The sequence below is a fragment of the Bos javanicus genome, chromosome 12 (assembly GCF_032452875.1).
Source record: "Bos javanicus breed banteng chromosome 12, ARS-OSU_banteng_1.0, whole genome shotgun sequence".
NCBI lineage: Eukaryota > Metazoa > Chordata > Mammalia > Artiodactyla > Bovidae > Bos > Bos javanicus.
The window spans coordinates 78,612,922-78,640,716 of NC_083879.1; the positions used below are offsets into that span (position 1 = coordinate 78,612,922).

At 39.2% G+C, this 27,795-nt stretch overlaps 1 protein-coding gene across 3 annotated transcripts in view; it reads right to left on the reverse strand.

Annotated features, from left to right (window-relative positions):
• The window catches only part of FGF14 (fibroblast growth factor 14), a 636,375-nt gene that overhangs the window by 85,569 nt on the left and 523,011 nt on the right, over positions 1-27,795 (reverse strand). For all 3 annotated transcript variants that reach the window (XM_061435331.1, XM_061435330.1, XM_061435332.1), the window contains exon 3: positions 20,824-20,927. In XM_061435331.1, the coding sequence (XP_061291315.1) occupies positions 20,824-20,927 (104 nt within the window). The remainder of the gene's footprint in view (positions 1-20,823; positions 20,928-27,795) is intronic.

Genomic DNA, 27,795 nt, shown 5'->3' on the forward strand with positions numbered 1-27,795 from the left:
ATAAGTGTCAATTATTTAATTTCCCTCACAATTTACAAATAATTATGAATATCTTTTCAGTAAGATGCAACAACTCTCTTAATCCACTAATATAATGATACATTTTCTAGGAAGTTGACAGACTCATCATGTAAATAAGAATACACGTTTACAAACTGTTGGTTAAAAGATGTGTTGTGTTAGTTGCTTAGTTGTGTCTGACTCTTTGCAACCCCCATGGAGCCCTCGAAATTTCTGTCCACGAAATTTTCTAGGCAAGAATACTGGAGTGGGTTGCCATTCCCATCTCCAGGGGATCTTCCTGACCCAAGGATCAAACCCTGTTCTCTTGCAAACAGGAAGCTTCTTTAGTGCCTGAGCCACCAGAGAAAGATATTATTGAAATAATACTTAAAAAAAACTCAGAGATTTAAGTCAAAGAATTTGCAATTTAAGCCTTTCATGGAAAGTAGCAAATGCAGTGTTTTGTACGTGTATAGCAACCAAATATACACTGGCTTAAAAACATACAGGTAACCAATACAAAATAAAAGTTTCAAAAAAAAATAAACCAACAATACCCAGGTAATTACATAGTTACACAACAATTTTCTCTAAAATGTCTTCTACAATTTTATTACTGTAACTTTAACTCTTCAGACCTATCTATATCTAAAGACAATCAAAGATATGTGCTTTTACGCTTTAATAAGTAGTCTAACCATAGTTCAATAGTTTTAAATGTTTATCTCTAGATAAAAAATGGGTTGATACAAACATATTATTAACAGAGCAACTATTATATGGATTTCCATGTAGTAAGGAGTCTATAACTTCAAGTGAGGGGCTATTTACGATTTCAAGTGTGGACCTCAATCAGGAAAGTCCTACAGGATAAACATCATGGTTAAATTATATCTTCCAGGACAGACACTATCAACTCAAGAAGTCCAAGGCCTATGTAGAGACATGGCAACCCATTGATATTTTGTATCTTTTCTATTAGAAACAATTACCCTTTGATTTCTAGAGCAATCTTACAGGACTGATAATAATTAAAATTACAGCAGCGTTGCTTATTTTCCTACATTACTAATTTGCTATTTTACTATTTTGTCCATTTGCAGGATGCGGTCCACTCAGAATAGTGTGGGGACGGCCCAAGGGGATACTGGTTCACCAGGAAATGTTCCAAGGGGCATGGACTGAACTAGTATGATCCCATATACTCTCCGACTAGTTTTGAGAAACCAAGAACATGTGTGGATTATTTTTTCCCATAATAAAAATTGCCTTCCAAGTCAAAGGAATTATGTTTGTGTGTCAATTGCTCTGTCGTGTCTGACTCTGCGAACCCTGGACTATAGCCCACCAGGCTCCTCTGTCCAGGGGATTCTCCAGGCAAGAGTACTGGAGTGGGTTGCCATTTCCCTCTCCAAAAGGAATTATGAGTTAGTCTATTTTAGGTTAGGTTTTAGCTCAGAGGTTTGTTTTCCAACATAATTTATTATTGAGCACACATGCTATTTGCTTTAAAGCATACACGATGCAAAATCCCATCATATTAAACTCAAACAAATTGAGTCTCTTCCCGTGAAATCACAAACATCAGGCGACAAATGGAAGCCATTAAAATAGAACTTTTTAAAACCATGGCAGATGAGTCAGAGAAAGATCCCTGCATTGCTGCCCATTATGGACAGTCACTAAAACTAGGAACGCCAGATACATAGAAAGCCTAGAGTCACTGGTGAATTCTGCCTTTATGTCACCCATACATAGACTCACTGTCCCAAAATGTCATGTTCACTTCACTCCTGTCCTCACTAAAAGACATCATTCCTTGAAACTGGCTTGAAGACCACGCACAAAAACATCACCTTCCAAAGAAACCATTCGGCTTTGGGGCTCTGGTGAGTACATGACATATACTTAAAGCTCATTTATCATTATAACTACAACTTTGTAGGCTCTAACCCTTTTATTCAACATATATCACAGTTCTTATCTCTTACCATATAGCTGAGTTATCTTTTTGTTTTATTCTTTGCTCTGTGGCTGAACTGAATTGCTCAGTTTATAAAACATGGTACTTTAGGCTTAGCATAGGTAGCACCATTATGCTTCTCCCCTTTAATAATTCTCAAACAGGAAGCATTAAATTCTAGTCATTACCTAATTCTCAGTGCACATCCTGATTGACTTTCGTTTTAGGAAGAATATACTGGACAGAGGAGGCTGGCAGGCTACAGTCCATGGGATCACAAAGAGTCAGACACAACTGAGCAACTAACTACACACACACACACACACACACACACACTTTCCCTAAGTCATGTGCAGCTATTTGCTTGCAAGATACCCCCATGGAGGTACGTGTGCGTTCTTGAATATACCTTGGTGAACCCATAACAATTAACTCAGAGGACAGAGTTATGATGTTGGAAATCTAAATGATTGTATGGCAAGTGCCAGAGACCAACATTCCCACTGCCTGTGATATGTGGAAATATACACATATGAATTCAGATCAAGAAAATCTTTACTTTGGGCTGATTCTCTCTAGGACTGGTAGAAAGATGGGAAAATCCCCAACATCAGGTTAAAATGGGAACTCCCAGCCTGGAAGGACTTGTGTTTTGAGGTCCTCATCACATACGTCTGTTGGTCCTCGGTAAATGTCACGATTTGGGAGCAATGCCGAAGACAAAAAAAATCATAAATTCCTTACGCAGCAGTAAATATGATATTTTAGGGTTTAGTGGTTTTTGTTAAATGTCTGGGATAAGAAAAATTGCTGTGGAACCTATAACACCACCTTAATTGGTAAAAGCAGAATGTCTTTAAAAGTGTAACATCAGTGGAAATTTAGATATGTGCTGGATTTTTTCAACAGTCATCACAACAGCTTTCACAAACTGCTGTATGTTGAAATCACCTCTAACCTAAGTGATCTGCTTAATAAGTCTTGATATGCCCGTAACTCATAAAACAGCAAACAATAGGTCTAATCCCCAAGAAAACTTGGGGAGCGATTCCTCTAATTCTAACAGCTAAGTGGGGAGAATTGCTGCTGGCATGGAAAAGAACAGACTCTAAAGTGGTTATTTACGAAGATTACATCCAAAGGTGAATGATTAATTTGAAACTATCCAGTGGCAGAAACTAAGTATGATCTGGGGGTAGTGGCAAGCGTCACAGGATGAGACAGGGAAACAGAAACGACATTGCAGGCGTGCTGAGAGAGACAGAAGCGAAATCAAGAGGAGAAAGAAAGTGACTTTTCAGAAAGGTAACTTGAGAAAATCTTTTTCTCCAAGCAAAACAAAAATGGGATCAGAGCCATTAGTGAAGCACAAGTAACACACGGTGAGTATTTCAAGAAGAGAGTAGATGTCTTCTTCTTTGGGAACGTGCTGAGGGTAGAGGCAATGGACCTCTAGCAAGGCTTTAGATTCGAGGCTGGCAGAAAGCTTTGAACTCCAGGGGAAAGAGCCCTGGCTGTCCCTCGTGTGGCAGAGGTCAGTGCATAATCATACACTAGCGTGGATAATGGGCATATCTGGTCAGCATGCCAACACTCTGGTCACCGGGCAACCGTGAGCATCTTCCATCGTTTCTCTATAGTGCTCTGCGCTGAGCCTTAGTAATCCTGTTGACAGCAGCTTGATCTAGTAGGAGCTGTGTCTAATTTATTTGCCAGGTGTACACAGTTTATTACTGGTGCTATCAATACCCAAGTAAAAGATTTTTTTTAAAAAAAGGATACTAAAAATAAAATATATAGTCCAAGAAGAAAGATATAAGCATATATAATCCGAAGTAATGCCTTATTTCACCTATGAATATTAAAACTATTTTTAAAATGTATCAGCATTTGGAAAATCAATCACAAAGCATATAAAAGTGGAAATCTGCACAGACTAAGCATCTGACCGGCAACCTCATCAAGGGTCCTAGCAGGAAGGAAAATGAACTGAAATACTATTATCTGGGTTGTTTCGTTGTTTAGTTGCTAAGTGGTGTCTGATACTTTTGACCCCATGGACTGAAGCCCCTCAGGCTCCTTTGCTCATGAGATTTCCCAAGCAAGAATACTGGAGTGGGCTGCCATTTCCTTCTCCAGGGCTTCTTCCCAACCCAGGGATCAAACTTGCATCTTCTGCATTGGCAGGCGGATTCTTTACCACCGAAACACTAGGGAAGCCCCATCGTCCAGGTACCCTCCCTTTAAACTTGAGAGGAGAAAAGCTGAACTAAGGGTGTCTTCTTCCTCTTTTAAGTATCTTTTACAAGGGAAACATAAGCATTTCATCCTGGCAATTTGGATACCCAGAAATTTCCCTGGTTGTTACATATACATTAAATAAAATAATCATATACTTCTTCAATATGGCAGGATAACAAATGCTAAATGGAAAATAAACCAAAACCTAAATATGGATGAAATACTTTTCTCCTAATATACACATCAGAACCTTGAATGCTAGTCTTCTCCTTGCAATGGGGTGATTTCTCTGATACAAATTTGAATAGAAGTATGATTACCTTTTTAACAGTTAGGAAACCCAGTTAGGGGACTCACTTTTAGGAGACCCAGAAATGCATCACAATGAAATAAATTACATCTTCAAAATCAACAATGTGATAAAAATACAGGTGGCTTTCCATGAAGTGCTTTTTCCAAATAAAGTGACAAAATGGCCCTCTTAAGGATATGACATAGGATACATATTACTGCAAGTTGAAACAAAAATTTCATTTTAAAATACTGACCAAAATGAAATTACATTCTGTGTTTAAAAACCATAAAACCCACAGAATGAATGAATGTAGTTTTCCTGGAAATCAATTTAAAAAGCAGTAAAAGTTCCCCTTTAGAATCATGCATACACTTTTTGATAATATATTTATTTATACTATATTGATTTTTGTCTAGTTTCAGGACATCAAAAGATGCCACGGAAATGTTCTTTTATGGGATCAGCTTTCATGGGATTGTTTTTAGGTCATTTCAATGAAACAGTGAAAGCAATGTGACATTAAGAAAAGACAGTAATGACAGTTGTAGGCATGAGAAAGAAACCCTGAGGTCTACCAATGAAGTGAACTGAGTTGTAAAGCTTAAAAGACAGAAAAGAAAATATTTTTTACCCCAAAGCTCCAGATTTTTCTTTCCTATGAACGTATTGCTTTCATAATTGGAAAAGGATCTCAGAAAGGTTATTTCCTTTGTCTTTGAAACTCATTAGACTTTATGAAACTTAGAAAGGCATTACGTTTGCAGATCTCTTACATGCATGGACAATGTGTGAGTGCTAATCTGAAGAACGGTACCTAAGTGTGATCTTTACTTGAGATGACAGGTATGTAAACACACTGATGGATAAATATAAATGCCCTTTGTGGATAATCATAACTTCAGTCTTTTTAAAAATCTGAAGCGAGATCCTGGGGCAGATGAGAGGAGGAGAGGAGGAGGGCCCCTCTCTCCCTGCCAACTTGGTGTTTCCACTCTGGGATCTCTCTGGCACGTCCTCCATGCCAGAGAGAGGACCTGCTGCTGGCACCATGTCCACCAGGCCGACCGCACAGCTGGGGAAGTTCTGACTTGTTCATGATGTGTCTGTGATAGGCTTGGCGGTGTTTGCTGACCTTATGTAATGAGTTGCCATCATTCAGCCAGAACATAATCCCAAGATCTGAAGATCAAAGAAAACATGATTGGGCATTCCATCCATTTCTTGGAAAGCATTTCAAATGTCATCATCATGTTATAAAAAGTCATTCAGAATTCTCAAGGTCACGCAAAGGGCCCAAATGCTTCAGTTTGTGCTGGTGGCCTCACCTGCTATGGTGAGTCTTCTGAGCTAGCTATTTTCTCCTCCTATGATACAAGTCCACCTACCAATCCCACTCTATAGTTCATCTAAGAAATGAGTTGTAGAAGAACGAATTCTCTAAAGAAATTTGTTAATTAAAAATCTTATGTTGTTGCTGTTTAGCTGCTAAGTCACATCTGGCTCTTTTGCGACACCATGGTTTGTAGCCCACCAGGCTCCTCTGGCCATGGGATTCTCTAGGCAAGAATGCTGGAGTGGGTTTCCGTTTCCTTCTCTAGGGGATCTTCCTGACCCGGGGATCGAACCTGCATCTCCTGCATTGCCAGGCAAATGTCTTTACTGCTGAGCCACCAGGAAAGCCACATAAATCCTATACACTATCCCAAATACTTCATGATGTGTGTTCAGAAGAAGGTCTAGATAAGTAGGAAGAGAAAATGCCCACATTTACATATCAGAATCCTAATTTCTGTGGGTGTACTCTTTTCATTGTATAGGAAAAGAGATGTTTTCTCGATGGTGGGTTATGGTTATAGAACATCTAAACACACACACACACACCACAGTCACCCCTGAAGATTACTGAGTTAGTTATCCTTTAAAAACTCACTTTGAAGTGGAGTTACCAAGATTAGTTCATGAATACATAATACTTTGGGACTCTGCAGTCTGTATATTCCTAGGACTTGGGTATGATATTTCTACATCTTTATCTTGCTAGTCTCACCATCGACATCTCAAATGTAAAATCACTTCAGGTAACGGATAATGCAGTTCTACCACTTTTTTTCAGAGTAAAAAATTATTTTAAAGCATGAAGGGCTTGTTGGTAGAACACTGACATCAATAGGAAATGCAATTAAGTATTGAGCAGAATGGTTAAGGTAATTTTAACATGCTATTATTGAATCAATTAGTACACAGTAATTTGCCAGATATTCAGTGTTTCAGCAGACCCTTGGGCGACTCTCTCGTTAAGCAAATGATTTGAATATTGAATAAATGAAATTAAGTGCGATGGTGTACCATATTCCATAGTTTTCCGTAGTCATGGTAGGAACATAATGTCTAATGAAGCTATTATTCATTAAAAATTTAAACAACATGATATTTTAGTACTGGTAGTTAACATTTTGACAAGTCTGAGGAATTTCTAAGCAGTCCCAAAGACTGGCCATCAGGAATAAATAATAAAATCAGGACTGGTTTTCAGGACCCAGAGAAGCAAAGTCAGACTTTGGCTTAAGCAATCGCATATTGCTGATATGGTTTCTTTCCCCTCTTTTGGTTATTGTTATTGCATAAATGATGTGTAAAAATTAATAAGAACCTTGTGTGCATTCAAATTCCTACAAGGTGCTGATTTTTTTTTTAGATAAACACAGGGGAACTATTGCCCAAGGCATTTCTTCTGTCTACCCATTTCAATGTACAAGCACTCTCACGAAATGTAACGTTAAATTAAATAAACGGTCACTGCTATTTCTCCTGGGTATACATTTGGCCTTGCTAAGTCTATAAAAACAACCTTTTAAAGGACTGAAACTGCATTAGATAAATAGTTAACCCATTTATGGTACCTGTGGAACAATTTCTTAATAGTTTCCTTCTTTATTTTAATCTGATATTTCATGTTACAGTTTATTTCTCCATGGATACTAAGAAAATGCCTCTTACCTCACCTCTAGATAAAAGGTGCCTAGAGAATTTTGAATAGTTTGAAAGTTGTTTTTTCTGTTATTAATATTTCTAGAAATACAGATTTATGATTGAAATTTGTGAACATTTAACATGCCTTCTAATAAAAGCAGTTATTTCTAATACCACAATAAACATACAACTCTGTTAGGTATGTGGTAGGTAGAGTTACCTATACTGCAAACTCTTTTTTTTAATGTAACTTTTTATTGTATATTGGGGTATTAAAAGATGCCTACTCCTTTGAAGGAAAGCTATGACAAACCTAGACAGTGTATTAAAAAACAGAGACGTCACTTTGTCGATAAAAGTCCGCGTAGTCAAAACTATGGTTTTCCCAGGATCTATGGATGTGAGAGTTAGATAATAAAGAAGGTTGAGCACAGGATTGATGTCTTTGAACTGTGGTGCTGTAGAAGACTTTTGAGAGTCCCTCGGACTGCAAGGAGGTCAAAACAGTCAATCCTAAAGGAAATCAACACCGAATATTCATTGGAAGGACTGATGCTGAAGCTCCAATACTTTGGCCACCTGATGAGAAGAGCTGACTCACTGGAAAAAGACCCTGATGTGGGAAAGCTTGAAAGCAAAAGGAGAAGAGGTCGACAGAAGATGAGATGGTTAGATAGCATCACTGACTCAAAGGACATTAATTTGATCAAACTCTGGGAGATAGTAAAGGACAGGGAAGCCTGGTGTGCTGCAGTCCTTGGGGCCGCAAAAAGTCAGACACAATTTAGTGGCTGAACAAAAATGATAGCCAATTAGCAATGTTGTGATAGTTTCAAGTAGACAGCAAAGGGACTCAGCCATACATACACATCAGAGCATTCTCCCCAAAACTCCCCTCCCATCCAGACTTCCACATAACATCGAGCATAGTTCCCTATGCTATACAGTAGGTTCTGGTTGCTTATCCACTTTAAATATAGCACAGTGTGGGATCTTAGTTCCCTGATCCAGGATCAACCCCAGGCCCCCTGCATTGGGAGTGCAAAGTCTTAACCGCTAAACCACCAGAGATGTCTCCTACACTGCCAATTCTTAATACAAAACATTTTTTCACTGCTTCTATTGATAACATTAATTGACGATTGCAGGATAGAAGCAAAATGATAAATGGCAATATTGGAATAATTAACAATGCAGTAGATGCTTAGTCGTGTCTGATTCTTTGCAACTCCATGGACTGTAGCCCACCAGGCTCCTCTGTCCATGGAATTCTCCAGGCCAGAATACTGGAGTGGGTTGCCGTTCCCTTCTCCAGGGGATCTTCCCCAACCCAGGGATCGAACCCAGGTCTCCCACATTGCAGGCAGATTCTTTACCGTCTGAGTCACCAGGGAAGCCTTAACTGGAAAAGTTAACACAAATGGGGAGTCAGTGAAGGTCAACCCTTTGTCATTATGCCCTTGTGAAGGGCATTCACAGATAATCTCTTACATGACATGGGTATAAGCTTCTCCATTTGTCAGACTAGCACCTGTAGGTACTACTTGGACCAGCATGAGAGTACAGTAGAGTGAGATTTCCTCTTTGTCCGTGTAACTATTTCTACTAAATGGTGACCTGGATTAATAACCAAATAAAAATCTCCATCTTGTCAGAAATGCAGCAATTCTAAAGCCTCATAAAAATATCTTGCTCCCATTCAGTGTCTGTCTTTACTGGGACAGCAAATAACTACCAATTAGGATGCCTCTGCATGGACTGAGATGTACCTATTAACAAGTGACTCATCTCCTCACTTTATATAGTTGTCAGATCTTAAAACCAATATCTAACTCTAAATAAAACTCTCAAGAAATCTCCTCTGTCTTTACTCAGAAGAACATTATGTACCTTTTCATGAACTTGCAATCCAAATTGAATGCATTTCCTTAAGACAACCAACCAGAGTGAAACCGTATGTAGCTCAGAGCACAAAACACCCTTCTATAACACAGAGAAATAATTCAAAGTTAAAATTTACCGTGTATGGAGTTCACATATATGGAAACAATAAGTTCCATGAGGCCAGGGGCCATGTCTGTCTTTTTCATTATTATTTCTCCAGGTTCTAGTATGTGTTGGATCAATATTGATTGACAGGTAATGTTAGAAAGAAGATGTGACCAATAATTTTAGATGAGTAAATAGTCATTATTCTTTCAATAATACCATAGCTCTAAAATCAGTGGAAACAAATAGCATAAAGAAGAAGAAACAAGGAAAATCATCATAAAAGGAACAGCTTTACCAATTTTAGTAAATAACGTGATATAAAAAAGCCAATTTGGTTTTCGAAAAATGGTTGCTAGAGTAGTTTTTCTGAAGGAAAAAACAGTCATATTTTTATGATTTATTTTATAAATTATTTTTGTTAATTCCCAAGTATCTAAGAAGTGGAATATAAATTACCAAGAAATGAGTTGCACTGAGGAAACTTAGAGAAATACCCAACTTCTATTCAGAGCCCACCATGAACTCATGGTTCTTAGGTTCTCAGAGTAGCTTACATACAACCCCATTCCCAGAAATAAAAAGAATTCTCTAAAAGTAAAATATGGAATCAGAAAGAAAAACCTTTGATTTTACTTGAATGGATGGTGAATGCAATTTCAGTAAGGAGGCCTCCCACATACACAAACAACTTTTAAATATCATAATTTCCCCCCAATTTTAGTAGTATTAATTATGCTTTAATGTTAGAGCTGATTTATCATTCCTTATATAGTATACCCACTCCAGTGTTCTTGCCTGGAGAATCCCAGGGACGGGGGAGCCTGGTGGGCTGCCGTCTATGGGGTCGCACAGAGTCAGACATGACTGAAGCGACTTAGCAGCAGCATATAGTATATCTGGAAAAGGAAATGGCACCCACTTCAGTATTCTTGCTGGGAAAATTCCATGGACCAAGAAGCCTGGAGAACTACATACATGGGCTCACAAAGAGCCGGAAATGACTGAGCGACTGGGCATGCATGCATACGGTATATCAACCTTCTTAGCATTTATGGAGTTTTTTGCAGTTTTTTTCATGGTGTGGAGAATGAAAACATTCTCAAATATTATCCTTTGATTTAGGATTCAATTTTTCAGGTAGTCCTCAAAATTCCTTACATATAAAAATTCCTTTCACCATCTACCATCCATCCTCTACAAACACAGATTTTTTAAATGGAAACATTTAGATATAACTTAAATTTTGTTGCTATCTACAGTACTTTATATTGATATTTTTCACTCTAGAGTAAAATAGGATACAATTGCAAACTGTGATGATTTTTTTCTCACTATATCATTACAAACATATGGAAATAATAAAATCCTTTCTGCATCGTTATTCTAATTACCATTATTCATGCTCTTGCTTTAAATTGTTCAAGTTTAAGTGGTAGCGACATTTACTAGAAGTCAAGGCTTACTTTTTTGCTTGAGATTCTTTTTTTTTTTTTTCAGGGGAATGCAGCATCACCACTCAACTCATTAATGCAAATATGACCATGTTAGAGGCAGACATTGCATAACTGAGTTCTGCCTCTGTGGGATTATCATGCCCTTTCAGAAAAGGAAATGTGTAAATAACTGCTTTTCTGCAATTCCAACTCAAGAAATAAACACACTCATCTCCTCTCTGCTGATGTTTAATGTTTTTCGTGGGGAAATGATAAGTGGCATGCATAATAAATATCATGCATAAGGAAGGCACTCAAGGAGCAGATTAATAAAATCTGCTGGTGAAACTGATTCCACCTGAACAATGAGCAATCAAGAACTACAGGCTGAAGACTTCCTATGTATCCATCGCTATCGAAGGAATGATAAGAAATGTACAAATAGAATCACGGAATTACAGATTCGGCGAAAAGATAGGAGAAAAGAGTCTTAGAATTATTCATCTAGTCAAGATGTCCTCTGAATGGTTTCCTCCTATCTATTTCAGTTTACAGGGTTTGTTTGTCTGTTTTTAAATCAGGAATTTTTCACACATCTTTGAAGCCCCAGTGCATACAACACACAATAGCTGTCAATGGGAGGCATGGGATAATGTGGGTTGATCTGACTGAGCAAATAACTGAATTTATGATTATACACATCTCTGCAGAGTTCTTGGCTCTTCAGCCTACATTTAAATGTTGAGTAATTATACTGAGCAGCAATAATATTCTATATATTTCTTACATACTTTTTTCATATCAGACCTGTGTTTAATTTTTGTGAGTCTTTGGAATAGTTAAAATATATGTATATATATATATATATATATGTATGTGTGCGTGTGTGTGTGTGTGTGTGTGTGTGTATAAAATGATGGGCCCACATGGGATCAATCCACTCTACTCAAGACCCAGAAAAGATGCTCAAAACCCCAGGAACATGCTGACCATCTAAGGCAGGAGGGAACCTCCTTTGTTTCAGGAATGGGACTTGTATAGGAGGGTCCTGCAGAGAGAAAACCAAACTAGTCTCAGAGGAAGCACAGGCTTAGGAAAAAATAAACAACAGATAGATATTTATTTCATTAGTAATTAAAAAAAATCTCAAAAGAGTTCGCTTCTGAAGCAACACAGATTCGTTGTCACTGGAAACCTGCTCTTTACAGGATGCACTTGTTTTGAACCACCCTTCAGGCCAGGAGGTGCCCACCAGCTCCAGGCCCATCATCTCAGGGAGACCCCTTGAGCTTTACAGGAGGGAGACGTCTCTCTTCCAGGATTGAAAACCAGCTGTTATTAGTTGGACATTCAATGTCTTTCTTTCTGTTTCTCTTACTTTATTTTCTTAAGTTTCAGCAAGATTTCTGTCTTTCCCTATTTTATCTTGATGCTCCAGGTCACATTTCTTGTCCTATTCTTTCGAGATTGAACGGAGTGATCGCAGCTGGGATTTTTCTCTGTGCATTTCCTTAAAGGCCAACTCACCTGGTCAGTGGGAAAGGTGAGCATTTTTACCCGTCATGTCATTCTGCTTATTTCATCAGGCTTGCCCGGTGGCTCAGTGATAAAGAATCCACCTGCCAATGCAGGAGATTTGAGTTTGATCTCTCAGTTGGGAAGGTCCCGTGGAGAAAGAAATGGCAACCCACTCCAGTATTCTTGCCTGGGAAATCCCATGGACAGAGGAGCCTGGAGGGCTACAGTTCATGGGTTCATGAAAGAGTGGGACATGACTGAGAGGCTGAACACACAACACACTCTGCTTACTTCATGGGGGCTTGAAGTGGACTATGAATTTGTAAATAACAACAACAATGATAATAATAAAGCAATGATAAATATAAAATCATTTGCATTTTATATAATGATGCAGTGATGCAGACCCTTGTTTATCAAGGGTGCTCCTTCAGGCACGTGTGTTAGAAATGCATATTCAAAGTTCTGAATTGGTGTTTAATTAACCTTTTAGGTGAATGTCCTGGAGTCTGGATATTTACAATGCTATCTGAGGAAGTCGTATGTATAATGAGGATTGGGAATTTTTGTAAGAATATCCAAAGGTCTGATATATTATCATGTTATTAGCATCATTTTTATAAAGGTACAAGATATGAATGTACTCAGCAAGTCCTCTGCTTTATTACCTGGTATCCAAAATTGCTCCTATTGATTCTGTATATTTACAAATCAGGCAAAATATATTAGAAAGCTTTTTGAAGAATTCATGCTATTTAATAAGGTTCTTTCTAACATCTAACTTCCTCCCTACAGATGCTGTTGACCCAACTTCTTCAGCTCTGTCTGATATTCTGGAGGAAAAGGAAAACACCATCATCCATCACAGAACAATTGTTTCTCCACCTGCAAACCATTCTTAAGACAGCCTCAGATGGATTCTTCCAGGAAACACGAGCTTCCGCATCATCCAGTCATCATTTAGTGGGGTTATTAACCCACCTGGATATCCTGGTCCAGCTGAAGGCAGCATCTTCATCCACCCCAGCTCCCTCCTCCTTTTGGGTTTTATTTTCTTTGAGGGAAGCATCATAACTCACCAGGTTCTGACTTAATCATATCAGAGTGAGCCTTGATTCTGTTGCCTCCCATACCCAGGCAACCTCAGACTTCTTTCCATAACTTCTTCCTTTATTTATGCATTTTTGGCTATGCTGAGTCTTCATTGCTGCATGGGCTTTTCTCTAGTTTCAAAGAGCGTGGCTACTCCAGTTGTGGTATGCAGGTTTCTCATTGTGGTAGCTTCTCTTGTGGTGGGGCGTGGACCCTAGGGCTAAAGGGCTTCAGTAGTTGTGGCATCAGGGCTCATCAGTTGTGGCTCCGGGGTTCTAGAGCACAGGCTTAACAGTTTGGCACATGGGCTTAGTGGCGCAACTTCATGTGGGGGTCTTCCCAGACCAGGGATTGAACCCACGTCTTCTGCATTGGCAGGCAGAGGCTTTACCACTGAGCCACCAGGGAAGCCCTCCATAACATCTCAAGAACCATCTTCAAATATCTCTCCACCCTTTCAGTTCAGTTCAGTCGCTCAGTCGTGTCCGACTCTTTACGACCCCATGAATCGCAGCACACCAGGCCTCCCTGTCCATCACCATCTCCTGGAGTTCACTCAAACTCATGTCCATCAAGTCAGTGATGCCATCCAGCCACCTCATCCTCTGTCGTCCCCTTCTCCTCCTGCCCCCAATGCCTCCCAGCATCAGAGTCTTTTCCAATGAGTCAACTCTTCGCATGAGGTGGCCAAAGTACTGGAGTTTCAGCTTCAGTATCATTCCCTCCAAAGAAATCCCAGGACTGATCTCCTTAAGAATGGACTGGTTGGATCTCCTTGCAGTCCAAGGGACTCTCAAGAGTCTTCTCCAACACCACAGTTCAAAAGCATCAATTCTTCGGTGCTCAGCTTTCTTCACAGTCCAACTCTCACATCCATACATGACCACAGGAAAAACCATAGCCTTGACTAGACGAAACTTTGTTGGCAAAGTAATGTCTCTGCTTTTGAATATGCTATCTAGGTTGGTCATAACTTTTCTTCTAAGGAGTAAGCATCTTTTAATTTCATGGCTGCAGTCACCATCTGCAGTGATTTTGGAGCCCAGAAAAATAAAGTCTGACACTGTTGCCCCATCTATTTCCCATGAAGTGATGGGACCGGATGCCATGATCTTCATTTTGTGAATGTTGAGCTTTAAGTCAACTTTTTCACTCTCCTCTTTCACTTTCATCAAGAGGCTTTTCAGTTCCTCTTCACTTTCTGCCATAAGGGTGGTGTCATCTGCATATCTGAGGTTATTGATATTTCTCCCGGCAATCTTGATTCCAGCTTGTGCTTCTTCCAGCCCAGCGTTTCTCATGATGTACTCTGCATAGAAGTTAAAGAAGCAGGGTGACAATATACAGCCTTGACGTACTCCTTTTCCTATTTGGAACCAGTCTGTTGTTCCATGTCCAGTTCTAACTATTGCTTCCTGACCTGCATATAGGTTTTTGAAGAGGCAGGTCAGGTGCTCTGGTATTCCTATCTCTTTCAGAATTTTCCACAGTTTATTGTGATCCACACAGTCAAAGGCTTTGGCATAGTCAATAAAGCAGAAGTGGCTCCACCCTTTCCAGTCCCTTAGTTCCCGAGTTGCCAACACCAGTGTCTCTTGACCCAGAAACAAAGTTAACATGTGTCTAGAAACAAAGTTACTGTGTGTGGTGTGTCTTCCTTTATTCAGTCAAGGAGCTGTTGTCACTGTGGCCACACCGATTACAGGCTTCGTGTCATCCACTGCCTGGTACATAAAGTAAAACAGGAAGTGGGAGGCATGGGTGGGCAGCCCACCAGCAGTCAGGTAAACAGCAAGCAGTTTCCTGAGGATGGGTGTCCGGAGACGTCATTCAGAGACAAGACAGGTATCTTCTGACACACAAGAACTCACACAAGAGTTCATGGGCACAGGGAAGAACTCACACAAGACTCCATGGGCACAGAAATACAGGGGAGGGATCGTGTATGCCTGTGGACGAGAAACTTCCAGGCAAGAAGAGAAAGCGCTGGAGGAAGTTAGATACCGCACTGCAACATAACAAAGGGGCTCCATCTTTATGCCCAAACCTGAGCCATGAACAGAGGGCCAAACGTCAAGAAGGAAAGAACACTGTTCCATCTGGTTTTGCTAGAGCTGTGGACTGGGCGGAAAGATGTAGCGCTGATGGTAGGAGGTGGCCGGGAGGTCCGAGACTTGCCTGTCTGGGTGTTCTTATTAAGTGGAGGATAGACAACCACACAAATAAAGAAGAGCAAGTGAGAGACGCCCACCAGCACAGAGCAGGACAGTGGGGCCCCCTTTGTAGAGAGGGTCATGAAACTGTTTCTGAAAGAGACAACTATAGTATCAGAAAAACCATCTCAGACCAACTAGATAAGACTTTGAGGTCCCTGAAAATACTTTTCTTCAGAATACATAGCATTTAGCTTTCCTCCTCCTTAATTATAGACTACTTCACTACCCCGCTGCCCCATGCCAGCACACACAATCAGCATGCATGTATACTTTCAGCGTCCAGATACCCCAGGGCTTGAGCGAAGAAGCGTGCAGCTCTGCTTCAGATTTCTACAAAGTTCAACTTAGCGGCAGATGAAGTTAGGAAAATCAAATATTTTATTCCACCCAGTGTTAATTTCTGGGCCTGGGTCGTCTGCCTACCAATTTTCACCAAATCTACTCTCACCGTTTTGGTCTAAAGCTACCATCAACGCCCCCATCAGCTGTGGAAACAATGCTTGTTGCGTGGAGGTTGGTCATTGGGCTACCAGCTTTAGAATCACCCACCAATGAAGGAGGGATTCTTATTAAACTGTGGATTCCTGGGCCTCCCCCCAGACATATTGGATTGAAATATCTAGAGGTTCACCCACGGAATCTTTATTTTTCCCATTTGTCCATGTGACTCTTACGAGTCCTGATATTTACAATGCTTTTTCTTGATTTGTTTTTAAAATCTACATGGAAAGGAATTGTCTTCCTCTCCACTTGCATCTCTTGATTAAGAGACTCAGATGAAATACAGATTTCAGGAGAACACCAGGGCTCACTGTTTCTCTAGATGCCTGCATTGGGGTAACAGAAGCATTTACAGCCCCACTTTGGGGTGGGGACATATATTCACATAAATGTCAGCCTGTGATAAGACAATGAAAATGAATCTTTATACACTTTATGTACATTTTTTTTACCTCATCATTGAAAAGTCAACCAGATTGAAACTAGAATTTTAACACCCCAAATTATTAAAGCATCCAAGGAACATGTTTTCCTGACTTAGATCCAAGATCCTGGGTTTTATCCATTTTATCATCAGTCTCCTTTCTCTCCTTCCCCCACAACCCCTCACTTTCTTATATCAGAAACACCCTTTGGCTTCCACTATTCTCTATTTCTGCCCAGCTGATGAATGCTATTTTTCTTTCATCCCAAGTTTTCTTGAGTGTTTGGAATTTACATTCGAACCTTAACTTTCTATGGAGGATTAACTTAGTTTTTCAAAGTTGTAGGTTGTTTGGAAGGGAGAAAACAAGCAAACAAACAAAGGAACAAAAAGAAACCCACCCTTGACTGTTCCTCACAGCACTATAAATAGTCTGGAGTTGGTCAACATGCATTTTGTTCCCTAAACATTATTTTAAACTAATTCTTTTTAAAAATATTTCCTTGTCAGTTTCTGTTCTGTGGCCTTACAGCCTGTGTTCTACCTTCAAGCAAACTGCATCTGACATCAAATCTCTTAGGAGGCCTCTTCAAGTAACATATTAGAATCGTTATGACCACAAAAGAAATGACTATTGTCATGTTGATGAAAAGATTCCACAGGGAGCAAGTGCCTTCAGCATCGGAAATGTGATTGTTTACATCTCAGTCAAAATTCCTTCTTTCATCCCCCTGAGGTGAAATTATCTGACAAATTAAATATCTTTATTTGGATGGCAAGGGATTATGAGAGTTTCAAGTCAGATTCCAAGAGTGACTTTCAGTTAATGGAACTCACTTTGAGAGATCTCAGTATTTTATTGCCTACATTCCAAATCTATAGATTCTCAGTAAAACTGATCTCATGTCAGACACTAGTCTAATTTGATCTTTTAAAAGTGAGCACAAAACAGACTCCTTCATTTCTCAGACTTCAATCTTTATATCAAATTTTTTCTTTAAATCATAGCCTGGGTGGAGTTTTCCTTTTAAAAAAGTTACTCAGCTTAGTTCAAAACTTCTTGGTTAGATTAACCCATGTTAGCTTTAAAGTTTAAGCTCAAACGTTACATGGAATACATTTTAAGAATATGAAACACCCAGTATATAGTAGCGATATGTACTTCCCAGGGGATGTTAATATCAGTATTCACTTCCAGGTGGTTCAGTGGTGAAGAATCCACCTGCCAATGCTAGAGAAGCATGAGATTCTGGTTCAGTCCCTGGGTCCTGAAGATCCCCTGGAGGTGGAAATGGCTAGCCACTCCAGTATTCTTGTCTGGAAAGTTCCACTGACAGAGGAGCCTGGCAGGCTACAGTCCACAGGGTCGCAAAGAGCCAGACACGACTGAATGAGCACGCACACATGTGATATCCAACTTTCCCCCCAACAAACATTTTCTGATTTTCTTTTACTTGAGATTCCCCAAAAGAAACAGATTATGTTTCAAATGATACTTCTTAATGTTTGAAATTAACAATTCCCTAGGTAACAACTCCCTAAAGGTTTGTATGACATCATCTTGTGTATATAACTTCTCGCTAGAATAGGTGCCAGACCATATTATGAAAAATGTCTGGTGCATGAAAGCCCTATGGTGCGACAATTAAAAGTGATCTGATGAGTCTGACTAATAAGGCTCAAATCCTATCTTCTCTTTTTACTGGTGACTGACGACTTTTTAGGCTCTCTGTGTATCCCTAAGATAATTTTAATGGTATTTGCTTAATTGGCTGGAAGGATTAAATGAGCTAAGACTGCAACGCACTTAGAACAGTACTAGGGAGAGTGCACTAGGTAAATATTAACCATTGTTATCATTATATATTATAGTAACTGTGATGTTATCTTGTGCTAGATTCTCATTTTACTAGGTTCTCAAAAACTAATTACGGAATAAAGGACTGAATGTGGGGAAACATTCCTTTCTCCTGAAGTATTGAAGTTCAAATTCCATTACCTTGAAATAAACAGAGCACTTTCACTAGATAATATTAGTCAAAACTGGAAATCACACTTAATTTGAGTCTAAATCCTTTTTCTATAAGATGCTGAGGATTCTAAGGGCCTGGCCTGGGCAGGCGTAAGCTGGGTGAATAGAGTGCTCCTTCCTACGTCCTGCGTTCAGAGCAGAGAGTCAAATATGAGAAGAAGAGAAAATCCAAGTCCTGCAAATCAGAAACTCAACGACCTCAACTGGAAGGCCCCAAACCAAATAATTGGAGAAACTGGGAGGTGACGGCAGAAAACAGCAGGTCGGATGAAAAGCCTGACGTTCTTCCCGGGACAAATCCTGGTGCGTGCTGCTCCCCCAAGATGTGCTTCTTGGGTAGAAGGACCTTATTCAAGGTGTTGAGGACTGAACCAGGCAGCTGGCTCTGTCCTCATTCTATTCTTGTCCCACCACTTACACTGCACCGAACATAACCAGGACTTGGATTTTAAGCTAAGACCCAGACGCACTCTGATATTCTCTACCTTTAAAAAAAAATGCCATCCAGGTGCAACCCCATCACAAGAAAACAGCATCTCAGAAGCAAAAGAGATCAAACAAACATTTACACTTCCCCTGACATCAATGCCTACGCTAGAGCAGGAAGACATGATAAAATCATCCGTAGAATCAGAACTAGAGGCGACGGCAGAAACTGCATCTGATCACTTTTAGGCATCTCAGAGATGACTGGGGGAGACGAAGAAACAAAAATAAGAGCACACACGTCAAATCAATGAAACTGACTTCATTTGAGATGAGGCATCTCTAGGAAATGATCTTTATCTGAGTAGAGCTTTTCTAAAGGGGAGATAGGAAATTCCAGCTTCCTCTGGCTCCCAATATGTTGAATATTCATCTTGGGCAACCGAATGCAATTTGCATAATACGGGGCCCAGGTCTGCAGCAAGAATGGCCTTCAGGGAATGAGAAAGAAGTTTGCAGAAAGACTAGAGCATGTCTCAGCTCAACAGGAAGGGAATCCACGGCTCACATTTTATTTTCCTTGACAGGATTTTCCCAGATTTTGCTGAAGAAAATGTATCACATTTCATAGGAGTCCCCAGAGAACCCTTCTGCTCTGCTTAAGTTTTAGTGGTGTGTGTGTGTGTAAAATGTATGTATGTATACATTTTTTCTGACAATATTTAACAACAGAGTTTTAAAGAATTCATAGGAAGATGACAGGAAAACCCAAATAAGAGAATCTCCTCTGAGGCTCCATGACTTTAATCTGTCAGTTTTTGCTCAAGGGATAATGGAAAGAAGTATTTCCATCTTAAGTCTCTATTGCTTGGACCTCTGGCAGATGCGAATTCTAACTGCATTATAATATATATACACAGCACATCTGAATGCAAATCACTTGTAAACAGTAAATATTGCAGAAGAGAATGGAAAGGTGCTCAGATGGTAATACACATTAATACAAAACCAAGATTTGCTTACATTTAAATGCGATATACATTTTGATATTAGAAATATTTTCCCAGTAAAACACTTAACTCAATCTCAATTCTTGTTTTTTAAAAGAACTACTCTCTCCTAAATTTTCTCTTCTAGAATTACATTTACTCTGTTTCTTTTTGCAAAATAATCTTTTATAAGAAACTCCCTAAGAAAAGTACATTTCTAAATAATAATAGAAAAGGATTACATTAATATCAATCCTTTCTAATAGCAATTAGGTAATAAAATTTCATTTGGGTTTGAAAGTGGACAGATATTACTGCATTTTTCTTAGCCTATAAAGTATCAGCCTATTGTGTTCTTTGCCTTACATTTAAAAAGAAGGAAAGAAAACAATCTGCTTATATAACATCAACCACTTAACAGAAAACTTAAAATTTGGAATATTTGAATAAAGTGGATAAGATCTCTTAAAAAAAAGTCAATCCCTTCAAAATTTCTCAATTTTCGATGAACTGGGACATATAAAAATATGCAAACACACAACTTTAAGAGGTAATGTTCCTCTTCTGCTTGATACACTGATACATTACCAAACATTGCTGAATCATGAATTAACAGCTCCTAGGCATTGTCATAAAGGTCAGACACTAAAGCCAAACTGAAAGCATTCTCCTTTTTGTGGTGGCTGCATCGCTGTGTTGATGGCCAATACCTTGGATGTGTTACTTACTGATGGGTAGAGGTAACCTTCTCCATTCATGGCTACGTACAACCCCGTCTTCACTCCCTGGATTGCAACGACGCGCAGTCCCACTGGTATGAGGTTGAACAGTGCTGCGAAGAGAAAGACGGTCTGTCACCAACGGACAGGGGAAGCAGAGCACCTCCCCCCATCACTTTTCTGTTTCATTTATTCTATTTGAGAGATATTATGTCCGTTATAACCTTCTGAGAGGCTCCCAATTCATTACCTTCTATCTCTCTATTTAAGAAGTTTCCGTTATGAGTAAAGATAGCACTTGAGCTCTGATTTGTAGATCTTAGCAGGCTCCCTATAGCATTCTGAAGAATGGTGGGATAATAAACAGAATCAGGCCTGTAATCACGACTCCAGCATCACAGTCTCCAATACCATTTGATACCAGAAAAAATCAGCTAGGAAGACTCTCAAAGAGCAGAGTTTTATTTTAAAGATTTTTGTTTTTTTTTAATGTGGACCGTTTTTATAGTCTTTATTGAATTTGTTACAATATGGTTTCTGTTTTATGTTTTGGTTTTTCGCTCACAAGGCATGTGCGATCTTAGCTTCCTGACCAACCAGCAATCACATCCGTACTCCCTGAATTGGAAAGTCTTAACCACTGGACAACCAGGGAGTCACCCTAAAAGAGGAGAATTTTAAAAGCCCAAATTGAGTGTTTATCTGGTTTTTTAGGTGGAAGGTTTGCTTCATTACTGCAATGTTGTACAGGCAAGAAGTTAAAAAGGTAATTCCAAAGCTAAATTACTCTTGCAGAACCAACATGACATGCCAGCAGAGCCCAGAAAAGATGTGCACCTGCCCACGTGCTAAATTTAGAAAGAACTAATCACACCGAACGGCGTACTAATTTCAGAGAGGGAATCTTCTTCATTAATATTTCATAAAATTATGAGTGAACACGAAAACAAAGAGGGAAGAGTGTTCAATTTTACCCCCTGAAGAGATAAGAATGTTTCCATGTTCTATTTCTTCCTTTATTGACCAAAAATTTATTCGTATGTAAGTTTCACATTGCAGATAGCAATGTTATCATGATTTTTTTTTAAGTCCTAATTAACATCCTTAATAATGCATTTCCTTGCCAGGGTTATATATGACTGTGTAGTGAGCATTTTAGCATCATTCCTATTTTTCCCCTTTGGCCACATGGCATGTAGGATCTCAGTTCCCAGATCAGGGATTGAACCCTCACCCCTTGCAATTAAGTGCAAGAGTCTTAACCACTGAATCTCCTAGGAACTGTCTAATATCATTCTTGGTGATGACTGCTTGAAGATTTTATTATAGACACATTTATAAGATTATTGTTAATTATGAGAGGTTATCTGCTCCTATTTGCATTCTTAATTCAAGTCTAGAATTAAGAGAACCATCCCAGAAGAGGCAATGAAAGCACTAAAATGTTGAAGTAAATGTACAAGGAAAATATCTTAGGTTTAGGCTCTTGCTTGTATTCCACGAAGAATAAATAATTTGAAAGATGTGGGCAATTTTGACTTAAATCTGTGGGTCTACTCAGTACATAATTTTAAATGGACTTTCTACATTGTGTTCTATTTAATTCTGAGGCACATGGTTTCTCTGATTGAGTTGGGGGAGATTACACCTTCTCTTCTGGTTACTATATGTTACTGATCTTGGGATCTCAAGATGTCTGTGCTACTCAGATGATGAAATGAGAATGGCTGGCCATGACCCTTGAGAATTATCCCTACAAGAACATTCAGGGGCATCAGGTTTTGTGGGTATTCACTTTCAGGATGCAAACTAGCATTGAACTGTCTTCTGTAGGATTCTAGGGGCTTATAATACCCTTATGGAGGAATGAGGCTTCTGTTTGCTTATTTCTATTATATTATTTAATGTTAAACATGAATGTGGAGTGATTGAATACTTGTGGCATGGCAACTTTCAGTATTTCTTCTTTTTTAATTTTTTGGCTGCGCTATGCAGCAGGTGAGACGTCAGTCACCCAACCAGGGATTGAACTCACACCCTCTGAATTGGAAGTGCAGACTCTTAACCACTGGACCACCAGGGATGTCTGCTCAGTATTCCTTCCTCGTGGAAGAAAGTCATTGGATATTTTTACTCTCTTCTATATCACCTGAACTGTCCCATCTTGCTAATATTTTGAAAGGATTGGCACCATAGGATAATTCCTGATTTATTTGCAAAAGTTTTTAGGGAAAACCATAATTGTGCATCTGCCCATGCAAACTTTTCTATCTGAACCTATTCAAATGTATTTATTCTAACCTTCATATATGTTGGAGAAGGAAATGGCAACCCACTCCAGTATTCGTGCTTGGAAAATCCCATGGACAGAGGAGCCTGGTAGACTACAGTCCATGGGGTTGCAAAGAGTTGGACACGACTGAGTGACTTCACTTTCACTTCACTTCACTTTCATATATGTCTGGTGGTGTTGTGTGCGTGCTCAGTCATGTCCGACTCTTTGCAACCCCATGGACTATACAGTCCATGGAAATCTCCAGGCCAGAATACTGGAGTGGGTAGCCTTTACCCTCTCTTGGGGATTTTCCCAACCCAGGGATCTAACCTGGGTCACCCACATTGCAGGTGGATTCTTTACCAGCTGAGCCACAAGGGGAGCCCTGCACTGTATTTAAAAATATACATATATATATATATACTTTTCCCCTCCACAGGGTTTTGACTGAGACCTGAATTATAATAGTTATTATCATTTATAGGAAGAAAACAGAAAGTGAATCCATAGAACCACTGTAATGCGGAAGCCCATTCAGAGCTGACCATGACGGATCCATGGTGCTTGTCATAACAACAGATACTCACAGTAATTGAAACATTATTATGGGTTTTCAGCCTTTTTATGTCTAACACAATTATAAAGCAATCCCACAAGGCCTGGGGGATGTTCATGCTACTTTGTCCATTCTGTGGAACACTCCAGTCTCCATATGATAGTGAATTTCATTCAACCCTGGCTGCACTTTAAAACTAGCTGTATTCATAAGACAGGATGAAAGAAAGTGAAAACTGAAAGTAAACTCGGTCAGTCATGTCCGACTCTTTGCAACCCCATGGACTATAGGCTCCTCTGTCCCTGGGATTTTCCAGGCAAGAGTACCGGAGTGGGTTGCCATTTCCTTCTCCAGGGCATCTTCCCGACCCAGGTATCAAACCTGGGTCTCCAGCATTGCAGGCAGACGCTTTACTGTCTGAGCCACCAGAGAAGCCTTATAAGACAGGATGGCTATGCCCAACTCCAGAGCAATGAAATTAAATCAGAACCTCTGGGAGTGGGTTTAGGGCATCAGGAACTTTTCTTTCTTTCTTTCTTTTTTTTTTTTTTTTTAAAAAAAAAGCTCCTCAAACGATCCTAGCCTACAGACAAGGTGAGGAACCACCTTCCTGAGGCCTGTTGAATAGTGGGCATTGTGAGGGAACAGCTGGTTTTATACATCAGGTTACCAGGTTGGGAATCTCTCAGGTAAGAGGGATTGGTTTGGATGGGGCTTTAATCTAGCAATAAAGACTGACACATGAATATTTCTATAGCCCTCTTCTGCTTTCAGTATCTCATAGTGGGAACAGTGACCTTTAAGAGCACAGGAAAATCCCAAGCTTTTGGCCACTTGCCAAAAGTAAACTGAAGAAAAAAATCATTCTGTAATCAAATACCATAGTCATGGTAATGCTTATCTCTGGTGCATAGAAGGGATGCTCTAAGAATTTCAGAGCAACACACTCTGTAAAATGAGTGTGATGATAAAGTACCCCAGGATTTCACTTCTGTTTGTGAAAGATGTTTCCAGGGCACTGGAAGCCTGGGTAAGCAGGTGAGTTGCTTCAGAATCTCTCAGTTAGGACCAATTATCCACCCTTCCCCATTTTCTTGCCCAAAAAGCTGTAGATCTCACCTGGTGATCCGGGGAGGGCACTAGCGTCAGGGCGATAGGTTTGCCTGCCACCCTTTCTCCCTTTGAAGGTGTTTAAATTTTTTGACAAAGAAAGCTTAGCAGGGTGGTTCTGACTTTGCCTAGTTCTGTGCTATGCTGTCACATCCAACTCTTTGCGACCCTATGGACTGTAGCCCGCAAGGTTCCTCGGTCCATGGGATTCTCCAGGCAAGAATACTGGAGCAGTTGCCATGCCCTCCTCCAGTCCTGACCCAGGGATCGAACCCAGGTCTCCTGCATTGTAGGTGGATTCTTTACCAGCTGAGACACCAGGGAAGCCCTTACCTAGTTCTAAGTAATCTCGTATTTACTAGTGGGCTAGCAATGAGCTCCAGTCATGCAGGTTCAAGCCTCAGTTCTCTCATTTGGTGACTTTCGGGGTGCCATCAGGGTGACTTTTAGGTTATTCCTCTTTATTTTTCCTACCAATGGGTGACTAATCTTTGTTTTGTATTCAGAGAAATAGCAAAAAATTGGAATGTTTGTGAATAATTACATTACACTCTCAAGCAAAATGGAGAAGGAAATGGCAACCCACTCCAGTATTCTTGCCTGGAGAATCCCATGGACAGAGGAGCCTGGTGGGCTACAGTCTTTGGGGTTACAAGAGTCTGACATGATTGAAGTGACTTAGCTTAAGCAAAGAGGGCAGTGCTCCACTGAGGACTTGTCTGTCTGTCAGCATCTCTGACGCTCTCACCTTCATTTCTAAAGATCACTTTTCAGGGCTAATGATTTTCCCAGAACATATGAGACTACTGTGATGAACCAGAGAAAAGAAGATGCGTTAAAATTCATCCTATAAGCTTGTGTTTTTCAGTTAAGATGGTGATAGTATGAAAAAGTTGAGTTAATTAGTAATTCCCATTGCTTTTACAAAGCTGCTATAATCCTGCAATGTTTTATAAATTCTGCAGTCATGCAGTTTTCATAACCTTTTGAGGAGGGAACATCTATCTCAACCTGTTTTATTCTGTTCTGCCTTGTCTTTGCAAATGTTAAAACAGTAAGAAACTAACCTAACTGACTTAAAGGGCACAGAAAACACAGTGGTTAACTTGTAAGAAAAGAAGCTGTGGGCTAGATCTTTGCAGAGGAATGGAAGCCCTTGCAGCCTGGTCACTATGATTTGGTTCTGATTTGCTTGTCCACTGGGGTTCCCATTCCTGCCTGGTTCCCAGAACTGCTCCTCAGCAGCATTGAGGGGGATTAGAAAGGATTTCAAGAGCCACACAAAGATGCTCTTCCAGGGGAAAAGCCTCATACATTTACTGAACAGAAGGCCCAGTATTTTTTAGTATCTCAGCTTCCCGGTCCAGTGTTTAATACTATGCAGATAACCAGATATAATCATGTGTGTGTGTAATTTCTACATCTGCACATTCATAATTTAGAAAATATTGTGCTGCTTATTCAAAAAAAAAAAAAAAACACAGTGTCTACTGATACTTCTTAACTTGATATTGATTCCATCATGAAAAAACCAACTTGTTTGATGCTACAAAAACAAAAGGAGAGGTAGGGAAAAAACTCATAAAACATTTGCTTGAAGGAAGCTATTTTTTCAGGAAGTCCAGCTAAGCAGCATTTTCGTATAGCTATAATTTTTTTTTCTTTCTTTGAAATTGTTTGTCTGATGGATGACATCAGCCTCTAGTCTGATAAATCAGAGTGTCATAGGTCTTATTGTGATCAGACTTACAGAAAATGTGCTTTCATGCTCTACTAGACTCTGGCCAAAGAAAATCAGAGACACTGAAGACATGAGAACTTAGGAATCTAAAGTCCATGACCCTCACGACTCTGACATACAAAAAAAAGAGAATGCCTTTTGTCAAAGAGTGAGTGAGGAGTTTAAAGTAGGGAAAGGAAAATTAGCAGATGTATATATTCATACATATATGTAATATATATTAACATGAATCAAAAGAAACTAACATCTTCTGTAGGTCAGAGATGGTTAAGTGCTGACAATTTTGAGAGTTCAACCTAATATCAAAATCCCAACAGGTAAACAATGTTTGATGCCAACCTTATGAATAAAAACGTCTTCTATTTCTTCCCTTTGCCTGAATTACTTTACTTTCTCTTTTTCTAAATCAAGAGGAAATAAAGCAAACAAAAATCAATGAACAAATATGACAGGGAAAAGTCTAAAGTACAAAAGGATGACATAATAGAAACAAGGAGATGAAAAGATTAAAAACTGAATAGGAGGAAAATATAGATAAAGAAAATATTTGAAGTTGAAAGAAAAATTTTAAAATGAAGTAATGTCCAAAGTCTAAAATACAAACACAATGTTTGGGAAAATAATGATATTTCACTTAGCAACACCAAATGCAAAAATAGCCTACTTTATATTATTAGCTTCTCTCAGAATCAGTGTATCTGAACAGTTGATGACTAGACTTTAAAACAGGAACTGTCTATAATTTGGTTATATGTATTCAAAGCCTCCTTCTTCCCATGGAATAAAGTTCTGTATGTGAAGGATAAATGCTAAATCGATGAAAAGATTCATATCCACTAGTAAAATGTGATAAAATATTTCCAATAAAATTGATTTTTGCTTTTCACTCATTCTCCTGAGCAATGAAAAGTGTCTACTTTTGAACTGATGTGCTAAATTAAAGGGAATCAGAGGCCAGTATGCACAGAAAATAGGAAACAAAAACAGAGAAAATTGAAGAGAAGGAGTGCCAGAATAAAAATACAAAGAAAAGTTATATGTAAAGAAATCGTAAAATGAAGACAGATATGAAAACAATGGAAGGTAGGTGGCTTTTTTAATTTAAAAAAACAGCACAGATCCAATTTTATAAATAAATAATTCATACAATGTGTTAAAAAGTACACAGCCTTCATGTTCCCTCTATAAAGAAAAATATTATCTTGTTGAACACAAAGAATTTGAAAAATAACACTTCCATTATTTGAAACAACTAATCCTTATTGTTCTTGAAAACACAAGAACTAATCCTTATTGTTC